Raw genomic sequence first — 26,529 nt, forward strand, 5'->3', positions numbered from 1 at the left:
CATTCATTCATTCATTCATTCATTCATTCATTTATTGGATTTATATGCCGCCCCTCTCTGTGGACTCGCTGTGCAAGCACAAAAGCCAAATCTCACACGGGGGTGCATGTGCATACATTGGGGATGCGCAGCTGCATGTACATTCCCCAATGTACAGAGGAGAGGAGAGCATATAATGTAACGGGAAAAGGTGCAAAAAAGGGGAACAAGAATGATCAAGGAAGTGGAGCCCCTCCCTTATGAAACCAGGTTGCAACGCCTCGGTCTCTTCCGCCTTGAAGGACAGCGTTCAAGGGGTGACTTGATCGAAGTGTACGAAATCATGCATGGGATAGAAAAGGTGGATAGAGTAAGTGATTAGCTCATAGTGATTGGCTCAAAGTCATCCAGATTTGGTCATTGACTCGTACTTATGTCCTGGGGTCACGCAATCCCCTTTTGCGACCTCCTGACAAGCGAAGTCAAAGGGGAAGCCAGATTCGTTTAACAACCGTGTGGCTAACTTAACAGGGATTCGCTTAACAACGGTGGCATGAAAGGTTGTAAAATTGGGGCAGAACTGACCTAACCACAGAGGTTTGGGGCTGAATTGTGATCGTAGGTCAAGGACCATTATTAGTAAAACGATGGGGAATGGAGGAGCAACATTCACTGGAAGAGTGGACAATAAATGAGACTGACCGAGCCTATTGAGCAATACTCCGACTCCTCGTTTTCAAACAAAATGAAGTCTTTGACGAAGACGGCCACCGCGCGCAGGATGAAGGAGGTAAACAGATGCATGTGGATGTAATTCCGGGTGCAGTGCAGCTTCCTGCAAAGGAGAAATGGGGAAATGATGGACAAGACACTCTTCGTATCCGAAGGTGGTTCCGACTATCTCTGGTGGACATGGAAGGAAGCTGGTCATCAGAGGATTCTTCATCCGAACAGACACATAAAGCCAGAAGGTTTTCTACTTGGCTTGACTGACAACCAGGTCGAGAAGGCTTTTAAGGTGCCTGGACTTCAACCCCCAGAATCCCCTAGGGCAGGGGTCGGCAAAGTTGGCTCTTCTATGACTCGTGGACTTCAACTCCCAGAATTCCTGAGTCAATCATGCTAGCTCAGGAATTCTGGGAGTTGAAGTCCCATAAAAGAGCCAACTTTGCCTACCCCTGCCCTAAGGGAGTAGGACTGGATTTTGGAGGAGGAAGAGGAAGAGGGGGACAAGGAAGATGAGGATGAGGAGAAGGAGAAGAGGAGGAGGAGAAAAAGAAGAAGAGGGAGGAGGAGAAGGAGAAAGATAAGGAGGAGAAGAAGAAAGTGGAGAAAGGGAAGGAGAAGAAGGAGAATGCGATGGATGAGAAGGAGAGGAAAAAGGAGAAGGAGGAGGAAAAGGAGAAAAAGACAAAGGAGATGGAGAAGGAGAAGGAGAAGAAGGAGGAAGAGGATGAGAAGAATGGGGAGAAGGAGAATGCAACATAGGAGGAAAAGGAGAAGGAGAATGAGATGGAGGAGGAGAAGGAGAAGAAAGAATAGGAGGAGAAGGAGAAGAAAGAAGGGAAGAAAAAGGAGAAGAATATGATGGAAGAGGAGAAGGTGAAGAAAGAGGAGAAGGGGAGGAAAAGGAGAACAAGGTGAAGAGATGGAGGAGAAGAAGAAAAGAAAAAGTGGAGGAAGAGGAGAAGAAGGTGGAGGAGAAGGAGAAGAAGATTGCGATGGGGGAGGAAAAGAAGAAGGCAAAGGAGAAATAGGAGGAAAAGAAGAAGAAAAAGGAAGAGGAGGTGGAGAAGAGGAGAAAGAAATGAAGGAGATGGAGAAGGAGGAGATGAGGAGGAGGAATCAAAGTAAAAAGAATGATGATCATGATGACGAGGAAGAAGAATCAGCTAGAAAAGTCCAGATATCTTCAAGTTGTGAAGGTTGAGAAAAAACTATCACAGACAGTCCCCAATTTAGTGACGAAGGATACAACAGCACTTGCGACCACTGCCATGTCCCTGTGGTCACCCAACCAAGATTCAGATACTGGACAACTGGTTCCTACTTATGGTGGCCACAGTGTGCCCAAAGATCACGTGATTTCCCCTTTGGTGACCTCCTGGCAAGGAAATTCCATGGGAAGCCAGATTCACTTAACGACCGACACTGCAGGGATTCACTTAACAACATTGGAGAGAAAGGTCAGAAAATGGGGTAAAATAAACCATTTAAGAACCCATGCTCACTCGTGGAAACTTGGGGCTCCCTTATGTGGTCGTAAGTCAAGGACAGCACTTGGGGGTGAAGAAATCCAACCTGTGCACCCAATATTGAGTTGGTACGAGTACAGATAAGGACGGTGTACCGGTAGCAAAAACTGAGCTATACGCTGCTTTGTTTTTGCCACAGGAAGCAAAATTTTGCAAGGGGATGCGCGCATGAGAGATTATTTTTTTTACTTCTGCGCATGCGGGGAAACAAGAAAACCCTCTCTCGCATGCACATCCCCTCGTGAAATTTTGCTTCCTGCGCACGGGACGCATGCACAAGCCCGCAGAAGCAAAGCTGCGTGTGCAGCGCACTGTTAGCAGTAGAATTGGGAATCCACCGATTAACTTAATTCACTTAACGACCGACACTGCAGGGTTTCACTTAACAACATTGGCAAGAAAGGTCAAAAAATGAGGTTAAAAAAATCACTTGCTTAGCCGTGGAAACCTGGGGCACTTGAGGATGAAGACATCCAACCTATGCACTGTTGTGGTTGGCTCTGGCCCAGCTCCTGCCCCAAGGAATGTGGAGGTGGATGTGGGGGAAACATCCATATGCCACAGACCTGTTTTGCTCCCGATAGAATCTCCCGACGAAGTCTCCTCTGACGAAGAAAGCGTGAGTGACAGGGAAGAGGGGAGTTTGGCAGACAGCCCAGGAGGAGATCAATCATCCTTATCATCCCTGGATTATGAACAAGAACGTGTGACAGACCCATGCATGCGTAGAGTGATGCATAGGATAGAACAACTGAAGGATTATTACAGGAGATAAGTGAGGCCACCTGTGGTTGGGTGGGGCTGCTGAAATTAGTGCTACAGATAAAAAGAGCAGCGTGCTGGTTCAGCCTCAGGGAAGTTTATCTGATTCATCGTTTCGTCAAGATCGTGGTTTTGCTGTTTCCCTGTTCAAGACTGTGTGTGGACTTTCTGGACTTTTGGAATTGGACTCAATTTCTCAGTTACTGGGTGAGAAATTGGATTGCATTTAACCAGTGACTTGTGTGTAGCAGAAAATCCCTTTGACATTTAAAAAGGGAGTTTTTCCTGCTTTTCTGTTGATAAAGACTTTTGGTTTTCCTTCTATTGTGTGGTGTGTGCCTGTTTGGAGTAATTACCTGGGATGCCTGGGATAAACATATATCTCTCCTAAGATAAAATATAGGAAATAGTACAAGGGCAGACTAGATGAACCAGGAGGTCTTTTTATGCTGTCAATCTTAGAAACATAGATGTCTGACGGCAGAAAAAGACCTCATGGTCCATCTAGTCTGCCCTTATACTATTTTCTGTATTTTATCTTAGGATGGATACATGTTTATCCCAGGCATGTTTAAATTCAGTTACTGTGGATTTACCAACCACGTCTGCTGGGAGTTTGTTCCAAGGATCTACTACTCTTTCAGTGAAATAATATTTTCTCATGTTGCTTTTGATCTTTCCCCCAACTAACTTCAGATTGTGTCCCCTTGTTCTTGTGTTCACTTTCCTATTAAAAACACTTCCCTCCTGGACCTTATTTAACCCTTTAACATATTTAAATGTTTCAATCATGTCCCCCCTTTTCCTTCTGTCCTCCAGACTATACAGATTCTATGTTTCTGTTACCTGAAGAAGCAGAGAACTATCATGGCCACCGTCAGAGCAACGAGAGACAAACTGTGTCCAATTGTGTATCCAGTTTTCACCGAGCCGTAGAAGAAGACACTCTGAGGAGAGAGACAGAACAACACAGGGGTCAATCCTTCCGTCTGGACCCACAAATCCAGACAGTCCTCGAGTTACGACCACAACGGAGTCCAAACTTTTGTCGCTACGACGTTCATTAAGAAAGCTTTGCCCCACTCCTCAGGCTTTCTTGCCCCCGTTGTTAAGGGAATCGCTGCAGTTGTTAAGTGAGTAACACGGTCGTTAAGTGAATCTGGCTTGCCCCCAATGGACTTTGCTTGTCAGGAGGTTGCATGTGACTCCAGGATGCTGCAACCGTTGTAAGTACGAGTCAGTTGTCAAGCATCTGAATTTTAAACATGTGACCGCTGGGGTGCTGCGACGGTCGTAAGTGTGAAAAATGGTTGTAATTCCCTTTTTCCAGTGCCGTTGTAATTGGTCAGTAAATGAATGTTTGTAAGTTGAGGATCACTTGCAGAATTAAATGAACTGGGAAGCCATTCAGTCCCTAATCTGCAGAATCATTTGTCCAGAGACATCTCTACAGAGTCCTCAACTTACGACGTCTCATGCACTGACCGTTCAAACTTAAAACAGTGCTGAATAGATTTATGATCGGTCCTTGCACTTACGACGGTTAGAGCCGCCCACTTTCTGAGAAGCAGAATTCAATGGGGAAAGGTGGATTCGTTTCACGGCTGCATGATTCATTTTAACGACTGCAGTGATTCGTTTTACAACCGTGGCAGAGCAGGTGGTAAAATTGGATGCAACTCACTTAACAATCTCCTTGCTTAGGCCTATTGTAGTCGTAAGATGAGGACTACCTGCAGGCTGAGCCTTACGTGGAATAGATTTCAGTGATGATCACAAAAACACAACTCTCCTGCAGGGACCCCAGAATGTATCAGGGCGGTTGACACCCTTCAAATGCAAGAGAGACAGTTTAGCCCAATGGTTAAAGCACCAGGTTAGAAAACAGGAAGCCAGAAAGTTGCCTGTTGGGTAAAATATGGCCAATGACCAGGAGACAGGGAGTTCTAGTCCCGCCTTAGGCAGAAAGGCAGCTAGGTGACTTTGGGCCAATGACCAGGAGATGGTGAGTTCTAGTCCTGCCTTAGGCATGAAAGGCGGCTGGGTGACTTTGAACCAGTCTGTCTCTCTCAGCCCAACCAGTTCATAAGGGTGTTGATTGGGGGGGGAAAGAGTAGGAAGGTTTGTTGGATATATTTGCCGTTTTGAATTATTTGTAATAATAATAAAGGTAGGACACAACTAAATAAATTAAACCCTTTTAGTTAACTTGGTCTTCTTTTCTTTTCTCTCTCTCTCCTTCCTTCGTTCCTTCCTCCCTCCCTCCCCCTTCTTCTTTCCCATTATCTCTCTTTTCCTTCCTTCCTTCTTCCCTTCCTTCCCTTCTCTTCCCGCTTCCTCTATTCTTCCTTTTTTCCTCAATTCCTCCCTCTCTCCTTTCTCTCTTTCTTTTCTTTCAATTCATTTCTTCTCTCCCATTGCCTCTTTCCCTTCCTCCCTCCCTCCCTTCTTTCTTTCCTTCCTTCCTCCTTCTCCCCCTCTCTCTTTCTTTCTCCCTCCTTCCTTCGTTCCTTTGTTCCTCCCTCTTTCTTCTGTCCCATTGCCTCTCTGTTCCTTCCCTCCCTCCCTCCTTCCTCCCTCCTTTCCCTTCCCTCCCTCCTTTCTTTCCTTCCTTCCTCCTTCTCCCCCCTCTCTTTCTCTCTCTCTCTCCTTCCTTCGTTCCTCCCTCCTTCTTCTCTCCCATTGCCCCTTCCTTCCTTCCTTCCTTCCTCCCTTCCTTCCATCCTTCCTTCCTCCCTCCCTCCTTTTTTTCCTTCCATCCTCCTTCTCCCCCATCTCTTTCTCTCTCTCTCTCCTTCCTTCGTTCCTCCCTGCTTCTTCTCTCCCATTGCCCCGTCCTTCCTTCCTTCCTTCCTTCCTTCCTTCCTTCCTTCCTTCCTCCCTCCTTTCCCTTCCCCCCTCCTTTCTTTCCTTCCTCCTTCTCCCCCCTCTCTTTCTCTCTCTCTCTCCTTCCTTCGTTCCTCCCTCCTTCTTCTCTCCCATTGCCCCTTCCTCCCTCCCTCCCTCCTTTCTTTCATTCCTCCTTCTCCCCCCTCTCTTTCTCTCTCTCTCTCCTTCCTTCGTTCCTCCCTCCTTCTTCTCTCCCATTGCCCCTTCCTTCCTTCCTTCCTTCCTTCCTCCCTCCTTTCTTTCCTTCCATCCTCCTTCTCCCCCCTCTCTCTTTCCCTCTCTCGTTCCTTTCCACCCATCTGCCTTCCTACCCAACTTGATTCTCCTTCTACTGACCTGTTGATCAATGATTGTCATGTTGACATCATAGCCACAAGCCACCGGATACGGGGCAGGATGAATGTCTGACCAGCCATCCCTCGTGCAGTTCCTGCTGACGTTACCTAGACGGGCAACAAAGGAAGATCATAAAATGTGCCCCCTCCACCTAGACTTATCGTGTCCGCTATCACTGGTAGTCCTTGACTTACGACCAGAACTTGAGCCCCAAATTTGTCTTGTTAAGCAAGACAGTTAAGTGAGTTTTGTGCAATTTTACAATCATACTTGCCAACGCTGTTAAGTAAATCATTGCAGTTGTTAATTTAGTAACACGGTCGTTAAGTGAATTTGGCTTTACTCATTGGAAGGTCGCAAAAAAGGATAATCAGTGATGGGCTCCTACGGGTACAGTCAGGTACGCAGAACCGGTAGAAAAATTTTGGTTTTTTTTCTTTTTTTCCCTTCGGGGCTCTGGGTATATTTTTCCTATTGCAGTAAATGAGACTGAATGTCTACATTCAGTTTCACAGATACTAAGATTGTTGGGGAAGCAAGTACAAAAACAGCCAAAATTGAAGCCTGGGAAACAAGCCGCTTGTCCATCAACAGGAATGCTGATTTACCGGCTTATAAGGTACGTTGGAGCCAAGGACTTGGCAGCACAAGGAAACAACAGCCAATGACTTAATAGCCAGCCACCAACACTCCAATCAACAACTAAAAGACACACATAACCAATAGCAATAGTATTCCATCTGTCCGTCCATTACCCCGGGGGGGGGAATCACTGACCCCCTCGGAGAGGGTCCGCAACTTGGGCGTCCTCCTCAATCCACAGCTCACTTTAGAGAACCATCTTTCAGCTGTGGCGAGGGGGGCGTTTGCCCAGGTTCACCTGGTGCGCCAGTTGCGGCCCTATGTGGACCGGGACTCACTACTCACAGTCACTCATGCCCTCATCACCTTGAGGCTCGACTACTATAACGCTCTCTACATGGGGCTACCTTTGAAAAGTTTTCGGAAACTTCAGATCGTGCAGAATGCAGCTGCGAGAGCAATCATGGGCTTCCCTAGGTATGCCCATGTTACACCAACACTCCTCAGTCTGCATTGGTTGCCGATCAGTTTCCGGTCACAATTCAAAGTGTTGGTCTTGACCTATAAAGCCCTTCATCGCACCGGACCAGAATATCTCTGGGACCACCTTCTGCCGCATGAATCCCAGCGACCGATTAGGTCCCACAGAGTTGGCCTTCTCCGGGTCCCGTCGACAGAACAATGCCGTCTGGGGGGGACCCAGGGGAAGAGCCTTCTCTGTGGCGGCCCCGACCCTCTGGAATCAACTTCCCTCAGAGATCAAGACCGTCCCCACCCTCCTTGCCTTCCGTAAACTCCTAAAAACCCACCTTTGCCGCCAGGCATGGGGAAATTGATTCCCCTTGGCTGCTCCATTTATGTATGGTTTGTTTGGGTTGCATGAATGTTTTTAATCAAGGGCTTTTTTAACTGTTCTGCTTTTTTAATCATTGGGTTCATATTTTGTGTTCCTGTTGTGAGCGCTCCGAGTCTTCGGAGAGGGGAGGCATACAAATCTAATAAATAAATAAATAAACAAACGAATGAATGAAGGCATGCATGAATAAATCAAATCAAATCAAATCAAATCAAATCAAATTATTAAATTAAAAATTAAATTAAATTAAATTAAATTAAATTAAATTAAAAATTAAATTAAATTAAAAATTAAATTAAATTAAATTAAATTAAATTAAATTAAATTAAATTAAATTAAATTAAATTAAATTAAATTAAATTAAATTAAATTAAATTACTTATATACCACTTCACAGTGCTTTATGGCCCTCTCTAAGCAGTTTACAAAATCAGCCTGTTGCTCCCAACAATCTGAGTTCTCATTTTACCCACCTCGGAAGGATGGAAGGCTGAGTCAACCTTGAGCAGGTGGTGAGATTCGATCTGCCAAACTGCTAGCGGTCCGGTCGGTGCTCAGCCGAAGTAGCTTGCAGTACTGCACCACCGCACCACTGAGGTTCTTACCAGGTATCACATAAAGGACAGAATAGCCCAGTGATGGCGAACCTTTTTTTGATTCATGTGCCAAAAAGGGTAGCACTGGGGGTGGGGGTCACACATGCATGTGCTCAAACCCATAATTTCATGCCCCCCTTCTATGTGCGTGTGAACTCCCCTTCTCCCAGTACGTCGGTTTTTCGCTCTCTCCAGGCTTCAGAGCCTTTCTAGGAGCTTGGGGAGGGTGAAAATGGCCTCCCCACTTGGAAACAGGCCATTTTTGACCTCCAGATTCTATTCTATTCTATTCTATTCTATTCTATTCCGGAAGCGCCAGCGGCCGATAAGGTCCCACAGAGTTGACCTTCTCCGGGTCCCATCGACCAAACAATGTTGTTTGGCGGGCCCCAGGGGAAGAGCCTTCTCTGTGGCGGCCCCGGCCCTCTGGAATCAACTCCCCCCAGAGATTAGAACGGCCCCTACCCTCCTTGTCTTTCGCAAGTTACTCAAGACCCACCTATATCGCCAGGCATGGGGGAACTAAGACATCTCCCCCAGGCTTTCTTATATTTTATGTTTGGTATGTATGTGCTGTATGGTTTTTAATTGTTGGGGGTTTTTTTATATAATTTTTATTATTAGATTTGTTCCATTGTTATACTGTTTTTTATTACTGTTGTGAGCCTCCCCGAGTCTTCGGAGAGGGGCGGCGTACAAATCTAATAAAATAATAATAATAATAATAATAATAATAATAATAATAATAATAATTCTATTCCATTCCATTCCATTCCATTCTATTCTATTCTATTCATATATTTTGGTGAGAGATGGGCTTTGTTCCCCGTGACCGGCCCAGATTGAATTATGCAACATTATTCTGGGAAAAATGTACATTTTCCTTCACTCAGAGGTCGTTTTATTTGGATATGCTCTGCATTAAATTCTTTATTCAGCTCGATTCAACCTTTCTCCCCCACCCCAAGAAAATGTGAGCAAAGCTCCCAAGGATCTCAGAATTGGAATGCAAAAAACTCAAAACTGGGAAGCGCAGAAGAAATATTTAGATTTGTCACCATCTTGTAGGGATCACAATGATTAGTCCGGGGGCGGGGTGACGAATCTGGAGAACACAACGATCTGTGTGTGTTTGAGTTAGGGATTGTGGCATTTCCTGGTTTGTCATTCAACACAGAAATAGCGATGCGGAGAGAGCGAAGTAAACTTCGGGGCCGAAGGGAGAAAAAAGGAGAAATTGTTGAGTGGGATAAAAACCAAGTTTTTATACAGTGATATTAGATACAGAGCCGGAGGTGGCAGCTGCAAATAATGTAGGTGTGTTACACAAAGATAGCACTTTTGTTGTGGCACTGTCAAATAATATTTTATTATTTGGGTGTGTTGCACAAAAATAGCCTTTTCTGTGGCACTGAGTGTGTGTGTGTTACACAAGAATGGGTGTGTGGGTGTGTTACACAAAAATAGCACTTTTATGGCACTGTCAAATAATATTTTATTGGCCTAACTAGCAATGTCGCTTGGCGGAGCCATGGGGAAGGGCCTTCTCTGTGGTGGCTCCAGTCCTATGGAACCGACTTCCCCTGGAGATTCGTATGGCTCCCACCCTCATGGCCTTTCAAAATGCCTTAAAAACATGGCTCTGCCAACAGGCTTCAGGCCATTGAGCGTTATATTCTGCTCCAGCCAGTATGAATCTTTATTACTGGGGGTTTTATATTGTATTTTTATAATTGTATTTATTTGTGCCTTTTATTCCTGTAAGCCATTCCAAGTCCACTTGGAGTAGGGCGGCTTATAAATTTAAATAAGTAAGTAAGTAAGTAAGTAAGTAAGTAAGTAAGTAAGTAAGTAAGTAAGTAAGTAAGTAAGTAAGTAAGTAAATAAGTAAGTAAATAAGTACATAAGCAAGTAATAAAACAAAACAAAACAAAAATAAATTTTGGCCATCAGTCACGATGCTTCTTAAAGCAGGTGACCATGTACCTAAAGCCGATTTTACAACTTTTTTCCGTGCTGGTCATTAAGTAAGCTTGGTGGTCATAAAAATAATAAACCCATGGTTAAGCGAATGTGATGTTTCTTAAATGAACCCATTTTGTTTTGCGGTGGGCTGCATATATCTGTGTATATATGTATGGACCTGATAGTCCTCGACTAACAATCAAAATGGAGCTTCAAATTTCCACAGCTAAGCAAGAGTTTAGTGAGTTTTGCCCCATTTTACGACAGTGTTGCTGCAGTTGTTAAATGAATCCCTGCAGTTGTTAGGTTAGCAAGACAGTTGTTATGTGAATCTGGCTTCCCCATTGATTTTGCTTTTCAGGGTACAAAAGGGGATCACATAATTTAATTTAATTTAATTTAATTTAATTTTATTTTATTTGATAATTAAAAAATTAAATTAAATTAAATTAAATTAAATTTAATTTAATTTTTAATTTAATTAAATTTAAATTTAATTTTTTATTTAATTAAATTTAAATTTAATTTGACTTCTATGCTGCCCAGTTCTGTAGGACTCAGGGTGGCTTACATCAATATAATGCACAATAAAATACAATAATAAAAGAATATTAATATTAATACTAAAACAATAAAATAATAAAAACAATAAAATCCCCCGCAGCCATCCAATTAACCAAACATACATGCCTATCGAATCAGATAGCAGTATTCATGTCCCCTAGGCCTGCTGGCACTTAGTGGTCTTATGGAAAACCAGTAGGGTGGGAGCAATATGAACATCGGGGGGGGGAGTTGGTTCCATAGAGTCGGGGCAGCCACAGAGACCTGCGTTGCTTAGTTGATGGGACCTGGAGGAGGCCAAATTTGTGTGATCTTATTGGTCTCTGGGAAGTATTTGGTATTACTATCGTTTAGCAGGAAGCCAGCGAAAGACAATGAGTAGTGCCAAAGGTCAGTAGATCATCGAAATATGGAAATATTTCTTCACCCAGAGGGTCCTTGGTTGATGGAATTCCCTTCCAGAAGAGGTCGTGGCAGCTGTCAGCCTGGATAGCTTCAAGGCAGGATTAGACAGATTCATGGATGCCAAGTGTATCATAGGTGGTTATTGAAATGGATTTCCAAGTACCGCCTCTATGTTGGTTGAGGCAGGTGGGATTCCCTTGGGTCCCATTTGTTGGGGGTCAAGGGAAAGGGAGGGTCTTGCCTTCTCTTTCTGCTCAAGACCCCCATGAACAATTGGTGGGCCACTGTGGGACACAGAATGCTGGACTCGATGGGCTTTGGCCCCATTCAGCATGGCCCTTCTTATATTCTTATGTTCTTATGTATCTTGCAGAGTCGAACCACATCTGGAGATTACAGGTAGTCCTCGACTTATGACCGAAATTTCTGTCGTTAAGTGAGATGTTTGTTTTTGGCAGGTTTTCGTCCCATTTCATCCCAATTACTGCTGTTGTTAAGCTAGTTAACATGGTTAAACGAATCTGGCTTCCCCACTGACTTTGCTTATCAGAAGGTCGCAAAAGTGGATCGTGTGACCCCAGGAAAGACTGTGACCATCATAAACACGAGTCAATTGACTTTACTAAGAGGGAGGAAGGCACTACGGCTTTGATATTAACATTATAAGATCTGAAAGATATTGATTTTACCAATAGTTTAAGGCAGTGTTTCCCAACCTTGGCAACTTGAAGATATCTGGACTTCAACTCCCAGAATTCCCCAGCCAGCATTCGCTGGCTGGGGAATTCTGAGAGTTGAAGTCCAGATATCTTCAAGTTGCCAAGGTTGGGAAACACTGGTTTAAGGAATATTAATGATGGACTTAATTAGACATTAATGGAGATTTATCTGGATGACGAAATTAGAAAGAATGGAATAAGGGCTGTGTGATTTATTTTTATTTATTTATTTTGTCCAATAAACAATAATACACAATGAAGGTTATAGAGGATATAGTAGAGAATAAATACGAGATATAGGAGAGACTATAGGACAGGGACGGAAGGCACTCTAGTGTGCTTATGTACGCCCCTTACTGACCTCTTAGGAATCTGTAGAGGTCAACCGTGGACAGTCTAAGGGTAAAATGTTGGGGGTTAGGGGATGATACTACAGAGTCCGGTAATGAGTTCCATGCTTCGACAACTCGATTACTAAAGTCATATTTTTTACAGTCAAGTTTGGAGCGGTTAATATTAAGCTTGAATCTGCTGTGTGCTCTTGTGTTGTTGTGGTTGAAGCTGAAGTAGTCGCCGACAGGCAGGACGTTGCAGCATATGATCTTATGGGCAATACTTGGATCTTGTTTAAGGCATTGTAGTTCTAAGCTTTCAAGACCCAGGATTGTAAGTCTAGTTTCGTAGGGTATTCTATTTCGAGTGGAGGAGTAAAGGGCTCTTCTTTGGACATTTTCAATGGTGTGAAAATGTCTGAGATGCGATATGGGTTCCAAACAGATGAACTGTATTCGAGGATGGGTCTGGCAAAAGTTTTGTAAGCTCTGGTAAGTAGTGTGAGATTTCCAGAGCAGAAGCTACGTAGGATTAGATTAACAACTCTTGAGGCCTTCTATATGATGATAACCGAAATTAAATAGATGGGATTTAAGAATGTATAATTTGATTATATAAGATGTACTAATTCAGAACTATTTTATTGTAACAAAAGAGAAGGTAAATGGCTTTTTGTATTATATGATGTGGAAGAAAAAAAATTAAAAAAATTACTCGGGGGGGGGGGATAAACACAAGTCAATTGCCAAGCAACCGAACTGAGTGATAGGCCGAAGCCATCAATTTGAGTTAGACACTTGTGGCCTGCCACAACTAGAACAATAATGTGGGGATTGGGAGGAGAGGGAAAGTCTCCATTTACCATAGAACCCGTGTTGAAACATTCAGACCTGCCCCAACTGTTTATAGGGCAGGCAGATGCCAGTGATGTGGTGGTGGCCACAATATTGTTACAAAAGAACAAATCGGGGGTGGGGGTGGCAGCCATTTTCTTTTACCTCACAGAAGTTATCAGAGTCGGAATGAAACTGGGCCATGTGGGAAAAAGAGGGGTCATGAAACATCTGCAAGAAAACCACCAATTTCAGAGGACCCCAAGGACCCCAAAGCTCCCCCCTCCTTCTCCTCCTCCCCTCCCTCCCTCCTCCCTCCCTTGATGATGTCCCCTAGTTGGGTCATGAAACGTCTCCAAGAAAACCACCAAGCTGAAAGAACACCAAGGACCAAGGACCCCACAATTCAATACCCTTCACCTTCTGGAGCAGTGGTTAGGGTGCATCACTGCAGGCTACTTCAGTTAACTGCTAGGTGTAGTTCAGCAGTTCAAATCTCACCACTGGCTCAACGTTGACTCAGGCTCCCATTATTATTATTGCTGTTGCTGCTGCTGCTGCTGCTGCTGCTGCTACTACTACTACTACTACTACTACTACTACTACTACTACTATTATTATTATTATTATTATTATTATTATTATTATTATTTAGATTTGTATGCCACCCCTCTCCAAAGACTCGGGGCGGCTCACAGCATATAATATAAAACAGTATAAATACCAAGACAAATATAAGTAATTTAAACAGTACATAAGTTAAAAACCTGATATATTAAAAATCAAACAAACAAATTCAAATCTCAGTCATAGATCACATTTATTGGCCAGGGGCCAAGATCTAATTGCCCAAAGCTTGGCGACATAAATGGGTCTTAAGACTCCTGCGGAAGGCGAGGAGAGTAAGGGCAGTGCAAGTCTCCGGGAGGAGCTGATTCCAGAAGGTTGGGGCCACCACAGAGAAGGCTCTTCCCCTAGGCCCCGCCAGGCAACATTGTCTGGTTGACAGGACCTGGAGAAGGCCAACATCCATTCTTCCAAGGTGGGTCAGATGAGGACCCAGGTTGTTGGGGGCAAGAGGCTGACTCTGTAAACCGCTTAGAGAGGGCTGTAAAAGCACTATGAAGCGGTATATAAGTCTAAACGCTATAGCTAAATTGTTTTCCTCTTCGTACCTAAGGATAATTTAATAATTGGCTCCTGGTGTGAGGAAAACCTATCCCTTTGGACAAAACAGCTGCCTGTTAATGATAAGGCTGCTCTTTTGACAGTCTTTAAGATGTATGATATTCATAGCTTTTTCCTGAAGGTCTGGAGGACGCCGCTGGTAATTTCCGCCTTCACATCAAGTTATATCATATTTCCGCACCACCACCAACAATTTGTTCTGGGATGATTATATGCCAGTCAAGATTGTCCGCCAGCGATGGGTTATCATGGTATAAAGAGTTTGCACAAAGTCTATGGTTTAAATCAGTGATGGTGAACCCTTTTTTTGGCTCGGGTCCACACCCATAATGCAGGGAAGGTGCTATGTTCCGGTAGTGAATTTGGAGGTGTGTGCAGCGGCGCGCACACATGCGCACCAATGCACAATATTTGGCTGCTGCGCTTGTGCAATGAGCAAAATCTCACACGAAGACACTCGTGCGAGCAAGATTTTGTCGTTTCCCCCCCGATATTTTGCTTCTGCACATGCGCGGAAGCAAAAATATCAGCGAAAATCACGAAATCTCACTCGCACACACGTCCTCACGCGAGATTTCAATTGCTGCACAAGCTGCAGCAGCCAAATCTCGTGCCGTCAGGTGCCCGTACATCCACCGGGCACACACACGGCTGCAATGGTCCTCAGAAGGTGCACCCGTAGTGCCGAAGAGGTAGGCCTTCTGTGCCATAATGCAATGCCCTGTACTTCTCTGTGCAAGCACAAAAGCTTCATTGAAGCCTTCAAATTTCCAGTAGGCCCATTGGGCTGTTTTTTGCTCTCCCCAACTTTCAGGAAAGCTCCATGAAGCCTGGGGATGGCAAAAAATGGGCAAACGGGTCAATCAGAAGTTTGGAAACAAATGGAGCTGCCCTATTACTTACCTTAAAATCAGTGAAGGGCTGCAAAAGTGTTTACTATCACACTGTGGGCGTGGCTTATTTTGTGGGTGTGGTTTGTCAGCCATGTGGCCAGGTGGGGGTGGCTTGATGATCATGTGACTGGGGGTGGTGGCTTAAAGATCATGTGACTGGCTTAAAGGTGGCCAACTTGACGTCACTCACGTCAAGGGTTAGGGTACCTGGCCTTTCCTTGCAGCAAAGAGATACAATTTCCCCTCTCTATTTATTATTATTATTATTATTATTACTATTACTATTACTATTATTATTAATATATATGTGTAGATTGTTCTGAGTTAGGGTTTTGCCCTGTGTAATATTTTGCATGTCTATGCGACGTTTCGGTGAAATCACATTCACCATCATCAGGCTGAAGTTTTAAGCTTCGTGTTGCTGTAAATATGGAATGTTTGTAACTGCCATTTCTTCCTTATATATAGTGTTGGGGGTGGAGATTTGGTTTGAATGTAGCAAATAGATTGGGTGACAATGTTTTAGTGATTTGATTGGTTGGTGGAATCACACTTACTTGAAAGATTGATATGGTGATTATTCTGATATGTTTTTTTGTTTAAGGCTGGTTTCCAAATCTCTGGTAGGCGGGACGTATCATCTCTTTTATTCATGCATAGGGGGCGTTTCTCAATCTCTATAGCTTCTCTAGTAATTCTTCTGTATAAATTTTCTGTTTTGGAAAGTAATTTAGTTTTTCCAAAGTCAATTTCGTGCCCTGTTTTTTTAATGTGCTGGACAAGGGAGGAAGTCTTTTCTTCTTTTTTAACTGCATTCTCATGTTCTGCAATGCGTGCGCTCACTCTTCGATTGGTTTGTCCAATGTATGTGGCTGCACATGTTTTGCAAGGGATTTCATAGATTCCTTGGTGTTCTAGTCGGATTTTATCTTTTGGGTTCCTTAGGATGTTTGATATTTTTTGGCATATACAGTGTCATAAAATCACCAAGTACACAATCATACACATTCAACCCAGTTAATCATACAACAGAGGTCAGAAGACACAACGCCTCGCAACAGAGATGAGTCTTCAACATTTTATTACTGAACATCCAAAATATACCATTTAATTCTATGTATATATGCCATATTTATTTATTATTTATTATTTATTAATCAAATTTGTATGCCGCCCCTCTCCGTAGGCTCGGGGCGGCTAACAACAGTAATAAAACAATATAAACAAATCTAATATTTAAGTTAATTTAAAAAGAAAGATATGTGTACATACACACAAAAATGTACATTATCTACTACATAAACTGTATGTGTATGTATACACACACGCATGCGCACACTGCTCTTCTCAATTTATACACATTCAACCTCATTTACTGCGATAGGAAAAACCCAGAAAAGCCCAGTAGAGAAAAAAAGAAAGAAAATTCAAATTTTTTCTACTGGTTCTGCATACCTGACCATACTCATAGGAGCCCATCACTGCTTAAGATAGCTGCAACCAGGCCTTGCACAACTCAGTCCATTCCCTCTTCAGCTGTGAAGGCTTTCCTGAAGGCCTGTGTAGCCGATAGTAGATCTCCGGATCAATCCAGAACTCTGTTATCGGCTAGAGGGGCCTTCACGGCTGAAGAGGGAATGGGCTGAGTTGTGCAAGGCCTGGCTGCAGCTGTCCAAAGCCGAAACAGTTCCTGAAGACCTCTGACAGAAGCGAACTACAAATTGGACCGTTCGCCCATTTTCGACGTGGGGAGAGCGAAAACGGCCGGAAAGAAGGCCGGAAATCAGGGGCTACACACCTTACAGAGAGACTAAATACAGTTGTTGGGGGGGGAAATGTCCAAGTTAACTTACCTTTAAATTTTGTAAAGTAGGTGAAAACGATTGGGCAGGACAACACTTTCGTTTCCCCAAAATTTGCGGCGGGCCAGCAACTAATGTTATCCCAGAGATTTTCACAACCTGTGGGAAAAGGATAACACATATTTATGTATTTTATAAATTCTGCTTTTATTTATTTTTAATAAACAATGCAAGAGGGTGAATGTATCTAATACATCTCCCCCCCCCCATTTTACCTACCACAACAACCCTGTTAGATCAGTTGAGATGAGAGGGAGAGACGGGCCCAAAGTCACCCAGGTGGCTTTCATGCCTAAGGCGAGACTATAACTCACTGTCTCCTGGTGATTGGCTGGCTTTCACGCCTAAGGCGGGACCAGAGCTCCCAATCTCCTGGTGATTGGCACAAAGTCACCCAGGTGGCTTTTATGCCTAAGGTGGGACTACAACTCACTGTCTCCTGGTGATGAGCCCAAGGTCACCTAGCTGGCTTTCATGCCTAACGTGGGACCAGAGCTCAACCCTGATAAGGCGGAGTGGGTGTGGGTCTTGCCTCCCAGGGACAATTCCATCTTTCCGTCCATTACCCTGGGGGGAGAATCATTGACCCCCTCAGAGAGGGTCCGCAACTTGGGCGTCCTCCTTGATCCACAGCTCACATTAGAGAAACATCTTTCAGATGTGGCGAGGGAGGCGTTCGCCCAGGTTCGCCTGGTGCACCAGTTGCGACCTTATTTGGACCGGGAGTCACTGCTCACAGTCATTCATGCCCTCATCACCTCGAGGCTCGACTACTGTAACGCTCTCTACATGGGGCTACCTTTGGAGTGTTCGGAAACTTCAGATCGTGCAGAATGCAGCTGCGAGAGCAATCATGGGCTTTCCCAAATATGCCCATGTTACACCAACACTCCGCAGTCTGCATTGGTTGCTGATCAGTTTCCGGTCACAATTCAAAGTGTTGGTTATGACCTATAAAGCCCTTCATGGCACCGGACCAGAATATTTCAGGGACTGCCTTCTGCTGCACGAATCCCAGCAACCAGTTAGGTCCCACAGAGTGGGTCTTCTCCGGGTCCCGTTAACCAAACAATGTCGCTTGGTGGGACCCAGAGGAAGAGTCTTCTCTGTGGTGGCCCCGGCCCTCTGGAGCCAACTCCCCCCAGAGATTAGAATTGCCCCCACCCTTCTTGCCTTTCGTAAGCTGCTTAAAACCCACCTCTGCCACCAGGCATGGGGGAACTAAGATACACTTTCCCCCTAGGCCTTTACAATTTTATGCATGGTATGTCTGTATGTATGTTTGGTTTTTATACAATGGGTTTTTAACTGTTTTTAGTATTGGATTAGTTTATATACTGTTTTATTGCTGTTGTTAGCCGCCCCGAGTCTGCGGAGAGGGGCAGCATACCAATGCAATAAATAAATAAATAAGTATCCTGGTGATTGGTCCAAAGTCACCCAGGTGGCTATTTTGCCTAAGGCGGGATTAGAACTCACTGTCCTGGTGATTGGCCCAAAGTTTATTTATTTATTATTTATTTATTCAATTTTTTAATGCCGCCCTTCTCCTTAGTCTCAGGGTGACTTACAACATGTTAGCATTAGCACTTCTTTTTAACAGAGCCTATTGCCCCCACAATCCGGGTCCTCATTTTACCCACCTCGGAAGTATGGAAGGCTGAGTCAACCTTGAGCCGGTGGTGAGATTTGAACACTTGACCTGCAATCAGCTTTAGTGGCCTGCAGTACTGTAGTACAGTACTGCACTCTACCCACTGCGCAGTGAAGGGCTACCAAAATTGTTACTACCACACTATGGGCATGGCTTATGCAGGACGCCCTGCATTTTCTTTCAACATCTTTCAGTGTAAATTGGGAGCTCTGGGGTGGAGCTCCATTTTTACTACCCCACTGCGTCCCCCCACCCCTCTCCGGGCAGTAGCCCACCCCTGCCACTGCACCACCTAAAGTTACGCCAGTGGCTTATGGATGGGACTAGACTAGAACCTGGCCCCAGTGAAAACCACAAAGTTGTGGAATACTGAGGAAAGAAAGAAAGGAAGGAAGGAAGGAAGGAAGGGAGAGAGAGAGAGAAAGAGAGAAAGAGAGAGAAAGAGAGAAAGAGAGAGAGAAAGAAAGAGAGAAAAGAGAGAAAGAGAGAAAAGAGAGAGGGGGAGGGAGAGAGAGAGAAAGAGAGAGAAAGAAAGAAAGAGAAAGAGAGAGAGAGAGAAAGAGAGAAAAGAGAGAGGGAGAAAAAGAGAGAGAGAGAGAAAGAGAGACAGAGAAAGAGGGAGAAAGAGAAAGCCCCTCCTTTCTAGCACTGATGATGTTACTTAGTTGGGTCATGAAATGCCTGCAAGAAAACCACCAAGCTCAGAGAGCACAAAAGACCCCCCACCGTTCATGTTTGAGCTGCAAACATTCATTTCCATCAATTTTGGAAAGAATACTATGAAAAAGGAGGCGAGCCATCTCTGACTTGTCCAAAGGTTGGAAGAGTTGCGCCTTGAAAAACAGGAATGATCAATCACTCCTCTGACAAGCATCCATTGATCCAACCAACCAACCAACCAACCAACCAACCAACCAACCAACCAACCAACCAACCAACCACATCCTTACAAGGACTTTGCAAATTGCTCAGTTTTTACAGGTAGTCCTCTACTTACAACAATTAATTCAGTGTCTGTTCCAAGTTACAACATCACAGGGGGGAAAAAGTGAGCAATGACCGTTTTTCACACTTACAACTTTTGTGGCATCCCCAAGGTCACATGACCAACAGTCAGACACTCAGTGGCCATCATAAATATCTGACAAGCAAAGTCAATGGGTGACCCAGATTCGCTTAACAACCGTGTTATTAAGTTAAGAGCTGCAGTGATTCACTTAACAACTGTGGCAAGAAAGTTTACTGAACCACGGACTCATTTACAGACAGAAGCTTTGGGCTGAATTGTGGTCATAAGAAGTCAAGGGCTACCAGGATATGAGTCCAACAACCTCTTGCAAAACATATTTTGCATGCTTGCGTTTCTGGTCCAAAGTTTTCCCAACTCTTCCAATGGAAAGGAGGGAGGGAAATTGTGGTGTATACTGTAAAGGGCAGGGAGTGACTCTATTTGTGACACACAACATGCTTCCTGGGGTCAAATGAGGACCAAGCAGCTTCACTGGCTAAATTTGGATTAATTTGTTTATTCCTCCCTCCCTTCCTGCCCCCTCTGTGTGTGTGTGTGTGTTTTAGCCTATTTTGTGATCCAGTCGGTTGAGCTAATCTTGAAAAATGAGCTGCTTCTGTCACCCAAGGGTGTTGTGTAAACACATCTGGAGGTTTTTCATTTTTTTTTTGGTTTAGTGATAAAAGTAGCCCAGAATAACCAACTGGGTGGCGAGTCTAGAAATGAGAAATATCTCCAAATATTGTGACTACTCAGTCTACGGGAGCTTTTTAAAGAAGCGGCTGGACCGACATTCTTCGTTTCAAATGATATATAGAGTCTCCTGCCTGAGCAATAGACTTCTAGTCTTCTGGCACCTTCCCACTCTGTTATTCTGTGTCCTGTGCCTGAAATAAGTTTATTATCAGTTCCCGAAGAGAGACAGAAACGCCACCATCTATAGCAGGTGCCCACCATGAAATTCCTGCCAGCAGTATCAGACCCCCCATCATGAGATCCCACAAAATGCCTATCATCACTATGAGATCTCTCATCAGTACAAGATCCCCACCACGAGATCCCCCTAATCAATAGTAGATCTCTACCACTAGTATGAGATCCTCATTATGGGATCCATACTGGGTCGTGCTGTGCTATCCCTACGGTCAGTAGATTCCCCACAATAAGAGATTCCTCCTCTTGAGGTTTCCACCATGAGATCCCCACTAAAAGATCCCCATAATCACCAAGATCCCCCACCAGTGATCCCTCACCATGAGATCACAAAATCTCCATCACCAGTATGAGATCCCCATGGGGAAATCCCACAAGATCCACATAATTGTTACAAGATCCCCTACCAACATGAGACTCCCCACCATGGGATCCCCACGAGATCCCCACAATACTGGATCATACTGCGCTATCCCTACAATCAGTAGATTAGCCACAATAAGAGATTCCTCCTCTTGAGGTTTCCGCCATGAGATCCCCACTAAAAGATCCCCATAATCACCAAGATCCCCCACCAATGATCCCTCACCATGAGATCACAAAATCTCCATCACCAGCATGAGATCCCCATGGGGAAATCCCACAAGATCCACATAATTGTTACAAGATCCCCTACCAACATGAGACTCCCCACCATGGGATCCCCACGAGATCCCCACAATACTGGATCATACTGCGCTATCCCTACAATCAGCAGATTAGCCACAATAAGAGATTCCTCCTCTTGAGGTTTCCGCCATGAGATCCCCACTAAAAGATCCCCATAATCACCAAGATCCCCCACCAATGATCCCTCACCATGAGATCACAAAATCTCCATCACCAGTATGAGATCCCCATGGGGAAATCCCACAAGATCCACATAATTGTTACAAGATCCCCTACCAACATGAGACTCCCCACCATGGGATCCCCACGAGATCCCCACAATACTGGATCATACTGCGCTATCCCTACAATCAGTAGATTAGCCACAATAAGAGATTCCTCCTCTTGAGGTTTCCGCCATGAGATCCCCACTAAAAGATTCCCATAATCACCAAGATCCCCCACCAATGATCCCTCACCATGAGATCACAAAATCTCCATCACCAGTATGAGATCCCCATGGGGAAATCCCACAAGATCCACATAATTGTTACAAGATCCCCTACCAACATGAGATTCCCCACCATGGGATCCCCACAAGATCCCCACAATCACTGAGATCCCCCACCAGTGATTCCTCACTGTGAAATCACAAAATGCCCATCAACAGTATGAGATCCCCGTGGTGAAATCCCACAAGATCCAAATGTAATTATTATTAGATCCCCTATCAGCATGAGATTCCCCAACCATGAGATTTCCATCATCAGTGTAAGATTCCCCACCCTGGGATCAGTATGAAATCCTCACCATCAGTATGAGATCTTGACTACCAGTATGAGATCCCCGCCATGAGATCCCCACCAGACCTCCATGGCTGAATCTCCACAGCCTCTATTTGCAGAGTTGGTCCCCTGTTCTAGATCCTTCCACAAAATGTTCCAGCTCAGCTCCATCCAAGCTTTTGGAGGTCTTATAGGAGGGGTCTCCAAGCGGCCATTTTAAAACCTGTGGACTTCAACTCCCAGAATTCCTCAGCCAGCATGGGAGCTCTGGGAGTTGAAGTCCACAAGTCTAAAACTTGCCTCATTTGGAGACCCAGTCTTCGATTAAAAAAAAAAATCTGAAGCGAGAGGAACTCCCAAATTCTCTTCGCTCTTCTAATGAACAGAGATTTCTACAGTTACAGGAAGTCCTCAATTTAAGACCAAAATTGAGTCAGGAATGTACGTCGCTAAGCAAGACAACCTGTCTTCCCAATGGACTTGGCTTTACAGCTGTTGCAGTAAACTTCCACCACATTAACAGGTGTGATCCGCGGTACAGCTACTCCTTACCTTAGAACTGTTTGATTAGCGACCGATCAACATTACAACGGAACAGAAAAAAGTGACTTGCAACCCGTCCTTGCAGTTACATCCCCCGTAGTCACCTGATCAAAATTAAGACAAATTTGGCAACCAACACGTACTTATGACAGTGTCAGTCCTCTGATCTCATGTGATCTCCATTTATGACCTTCCTAGTCAGCTTCAAGGGACGTCGTATCTGCTTAATGACTGTGTGTTTCACTTAACAACCACGGCAAAACCGGCCATAAAATAAGATGCATCTCGCTTAGAAGTGCGACGGAAATTCTGGACCTTGTTGTGGCTATAAGTCGAGGACTTCCTGTGAGTGAATGAACAACATTCTTGCCCGAGTTTCCTCCGCTTCAGATATCGATCGGTTTCACACTCCGTATCTCTGTTTACTTACTGACTCAGCCTGCGAAACGCAAAATCCCAGGATAAGTTACTCAGCCAAGCCAAATATTGAATTTTTACCGGAGAAGCTTGAGAGAAGGCAATTTGTAGTCCCCAACACAAGCTTTTCTTTCTGGACTGTCAACTATTTTTATTGCCGGGCTAAAAAAATAATAAACAAAATAGTCATTTAGTAGCAGGATGATATAACACAATGTTGGACGGAAAATCCATCTGGCTCGGTTCCAAGAGGGGAGAAAGACACAGGAAATAAAATGGAGGCTGATTAGATTTATTTACTTATTTATTTATTTTTGGGGTATAAACTTTTTATTTTTTTTTCACACCTTACACAGATTCCAATTTACATGCCTCAAATTAAAATATAATGCAATTCAGAAATCAAATGCCAAATTCTTAGTCCAATTAATCAAATTTTTCTAGTTATTTATCCAATTATTTCTGGTATACAGTATATCATTCATCCTGTGCTACCTCCTTTCCAAATGCTATCGTCCGGATTTTAGATAACGTTCTTTGCCCATTTATTGATTAAACTGAACCACCAGAGTTTGCGGTTCTGGTGTAGCTGGCTAAAGGGTTGAATGCAGGAGTGGGATTCAAAAAATTTAGCAAGCGGTTTGCTGCCTGGTTGTTGGATGGGCGTGGCCATGGTGGGTGTGGCCTAGTCGGCCTCCTGCATCATAGCGGGAGAGTGTTTTTGCCCTTCCTGGGCTCCAAAGGCTTTACTCAAGCCCCCGGGAGGGTAAAAACGGTCTCTCCTGGCTCCAGAGGACCTCTGGAGGCCAGAAACCTACCTGTTTCCCACCTTCCTGAACTTCCAGTAGGCCCTTTTTTTGCCCTCCCTGAGCCTCCATTCGCACACATCACAGCAGTAGCGGCGATAAGTAAAAACCCCTGCCTGTTATTACCAATTCACCCGAATCGGCCCGAACAAGCTAAATACAGCTTTGTTAGCTGTCAAACTTTGTTACAAGGAGTTTCGAAATATCCTGTCTTGAATGTGCTTTGACTACCAGTATTCGCTTGGTTTGTGAATAGAGCCATCTAGATACTTAGTCTTTCCCCTCTTTTAATAAGCTCTTAAGTGTTGGCATTTGCTGTGGGCTGTTCAGAAAGACTTGAAGGCTGCTTTGTGCCATATTTCTCCATTAGAGAAATATAATATTCTGCCTTTAAAAAATATTTTCAAAAATATTTCATTTTTCGAAGTGTGCGTAAGTGGGGAGAGGCTTCCCACACCATCAATCTTCCCCATAGCAAATATTGGATTTTTTGCAGGTCATCCGAGAGGAGAGGCAATGAACTTGGACCAGGGTCTCTGTTCTCCAGGCGATCGATAAAGAGTCTGACTCTCTAAAATGCCTTTGGAACGAGCTTAAGAAATAAGGCTCCTTTTAGGATAGGCACAATGCTGCAGAAGGCAGCCCGGCTCATGGCGACAATTGAGGCCGAAATTTCTGACTTTTCTCACTGCCGTTGTTAAGTGAATCCGGCTGGTCAGACGGTCGCAAAAGGAGAATTTCATGAGCCTGGGAAACCTCGATGGCCATAAATGTGAGCTGGTTGCCGAGTATCTGAATTTTCAACATATGATGCTGCAATGATTGTTTAGTGTGAAAAATGGTCACAAGTCATTTTTCTCCCCAGTGCTGCGAACAGTCACTAAGCGAACGGTTATATGTTGAGGACTACAGTAGTATCTCTACTTACGAACTTAATTCGTTCCGAGACCAGGTTCTTAAGTAGAAAAGTTTGTAAGAAACAATTTTCCCCCTAGGAATCAATGTAAAAGCAAACAATGTGTGCGATTGGGGAAACCACAGGAAGGTGAAGGCCCTGTTTCCTCCCAGGAGATTCCTAGAGAGGCCCCACAGAGGCTTCTTCCCACCTTTTCTGGCCCTGTTTCCTCCCAGGAGATTCCTAGAGGGGCCCCACAGAGGCTTTTTCCCATGTTTCCTCCCAGGAGATTCCTAGAGAGGCCCCACAGAGGCTTCTTCCCACCTTTTCCGGCTCTGTTTCCTCCCAGGAGATTCCTAGAGAGGCCCCACAGAGGTTTCTTCCCACCTTTTCTGGCCATGTTTCCTCCCAGGAGATTCCTAGAGAGGCCCCACGGAGGCTTCTTCCCACCTTTTCCGGCCCTGTTTCCACCCAGGAGATTCCTAGAGAGGCCCCACAGAGGCTTCTCCCGCCTTTTCCGGCCCTGTTTCCTCCCAGGAGATTCCTAGAGAGGCCCCACAGAGGCTTCTTCCCACCTTTTCCGGCCCTGTTTCCTCCCAGGAGATTCCTAGAGAGGCCCCACAGAGGCTTCTTCCCACCTTTTCCGGCCCTGTTTCCTCCCAGGAGATTCCTAGAGAGGCCCCAGGGAGGCTTCTTCCCGCCTTTTCTGGCCCTGTTTCCTCCCAGGAGATTCCTAGAGAGGCCCCACGGAGGCTTCTTCCCACCTTTTCCGGCCCTGTTTCCTCCCAGGAGATTCCTAGAGAGGCCGCACAGAGGCTTCTCCCTGCCTTTTCCGGCCCTGTTTCCTCCCAGGAGATTCCTAGAGTGGCCCCAAAGAGGCTTCTCCCTGCCTTTTCAGACCCTGTTTCCTCCCAGGAGATTCCTAGAGGGGCCCCATGGAGGCTTCTCCCTGCCTTTTCCGACCCTGTTTCCTCCCAGGAGATTCCTAGAGGGGCCCCATGGAGGCTTCTCCCTGCCTTTTCCGACCCTGTTTCCTCCCAGGAGATTCCTAGAGGGGCCCCATGGAGGCTTCTCCCTGCCTTTTCTGGCCCTGTTTCCTCCCAGGAGATTCCTAGAGAGGCCCCACGGAGGCTTCTTCCCACCTTTTCCGGCCCTGTTTCCACCCAGGAGATTCCTAGAGAGGCCCCACAGAGGCTTCTCCCTGCTTTTTCCGGCCCTGTTTCCTCCCAGGAGATTCCTAGAGAGGCCCCACAGAGGCTTCTTCCCACCTTTTCCGGCCCTGTTTCCTCCCAGGAGATTCCTAGAGAGGCCCCACAGAGGCTTCTTCCCACCTTTTCCGGCCCTGTTTCCTCCCAGGAGATTCCTAGAGAGGCCCCACAGAGGCTTCTTCCTGCCTTTTCTGGCCCTGTTTCCTCCCAGGAGATTCCTAGAGAGGCCCCAGGGAGGCTTCTTCACGCCTTTTCTGGCCCTGTTTCCTCCCAGGAGATTCCTAGAGGGGCCCCATGGAGGCTTCTCCCTGACTTTTCCGGTTACAGTTTCGGAGGCTCGGGTTTGTAAGTGTAAAATGGTTCTTAAGAAGAGGCAAAAACACCCGTTCTTATCTAGAAAAGTTCTTAAGTAGAGGCGTTTGTAGGTAGAGGCACAACTGTATATGTCTTCAGGAATTGGGAGATTCTGCTGCTTCCTTCTGTGATAATTAAATGCAGTTTTATTCATTGGAAATGGAGGAGTTCAGCTAGTGGAACTACTGGCTACTGGAATTCTATCTAGAGGATCATCTATTTGTCTCCCCAGTCTGGAGGTGTGGGATATGGGTGGCCAG

The 26,529-nt window shown here is 45.0% G+C and overlaps 1 protein-coding gene across 1 annotated transcript in view; it reads right to left on the minus strand.

Annotated features, from left to right (window-relative positions):
• Positions 1–26,529, minus strand: part of VIPR1 (vasoactive intestinal peptide receptor 1) — a 114,072-nt gene that overhangs the window by 20,012 nt on the left and 67,531 nt on the right. The window contains exons 3-6 of the mRNA XM_070729964.1: positions 17,009–17,116; positions 6,222–6,328; positions 3,843–3,943; positions 682–814 (exon numbers count right to left, since the gene is read on the minus strand). Coding sequence (XP_070586065.1) covers positions 682–814; positions 3,843–3,943; positions 6,222–6,328; positions 17,009–17,116 — 449 coding nt within the window. The remainder of the gene's footprint in view (positions 1–681; positions 815–3,842; positions 3,944–6,221; positions 6,329–17,008; positions 17,117–26,529) is intronic.

The sequence above is a fragment of the Erythrolamprus reginae genome, chromosome Z (genome assembly GCF_031021105.1).
Source record: "Erythrolamprus reginae isolate rEryReg1 chromosome Z, rEryReg1.hap1, whole genome shotgun sequence".
Lineage (NCBI taxonomy): Eukaryota > Metazoa > Chordata > Lepidosauria > Squamata > Dipsadidae > Erythrolamprus > Erythrolamprus reginae.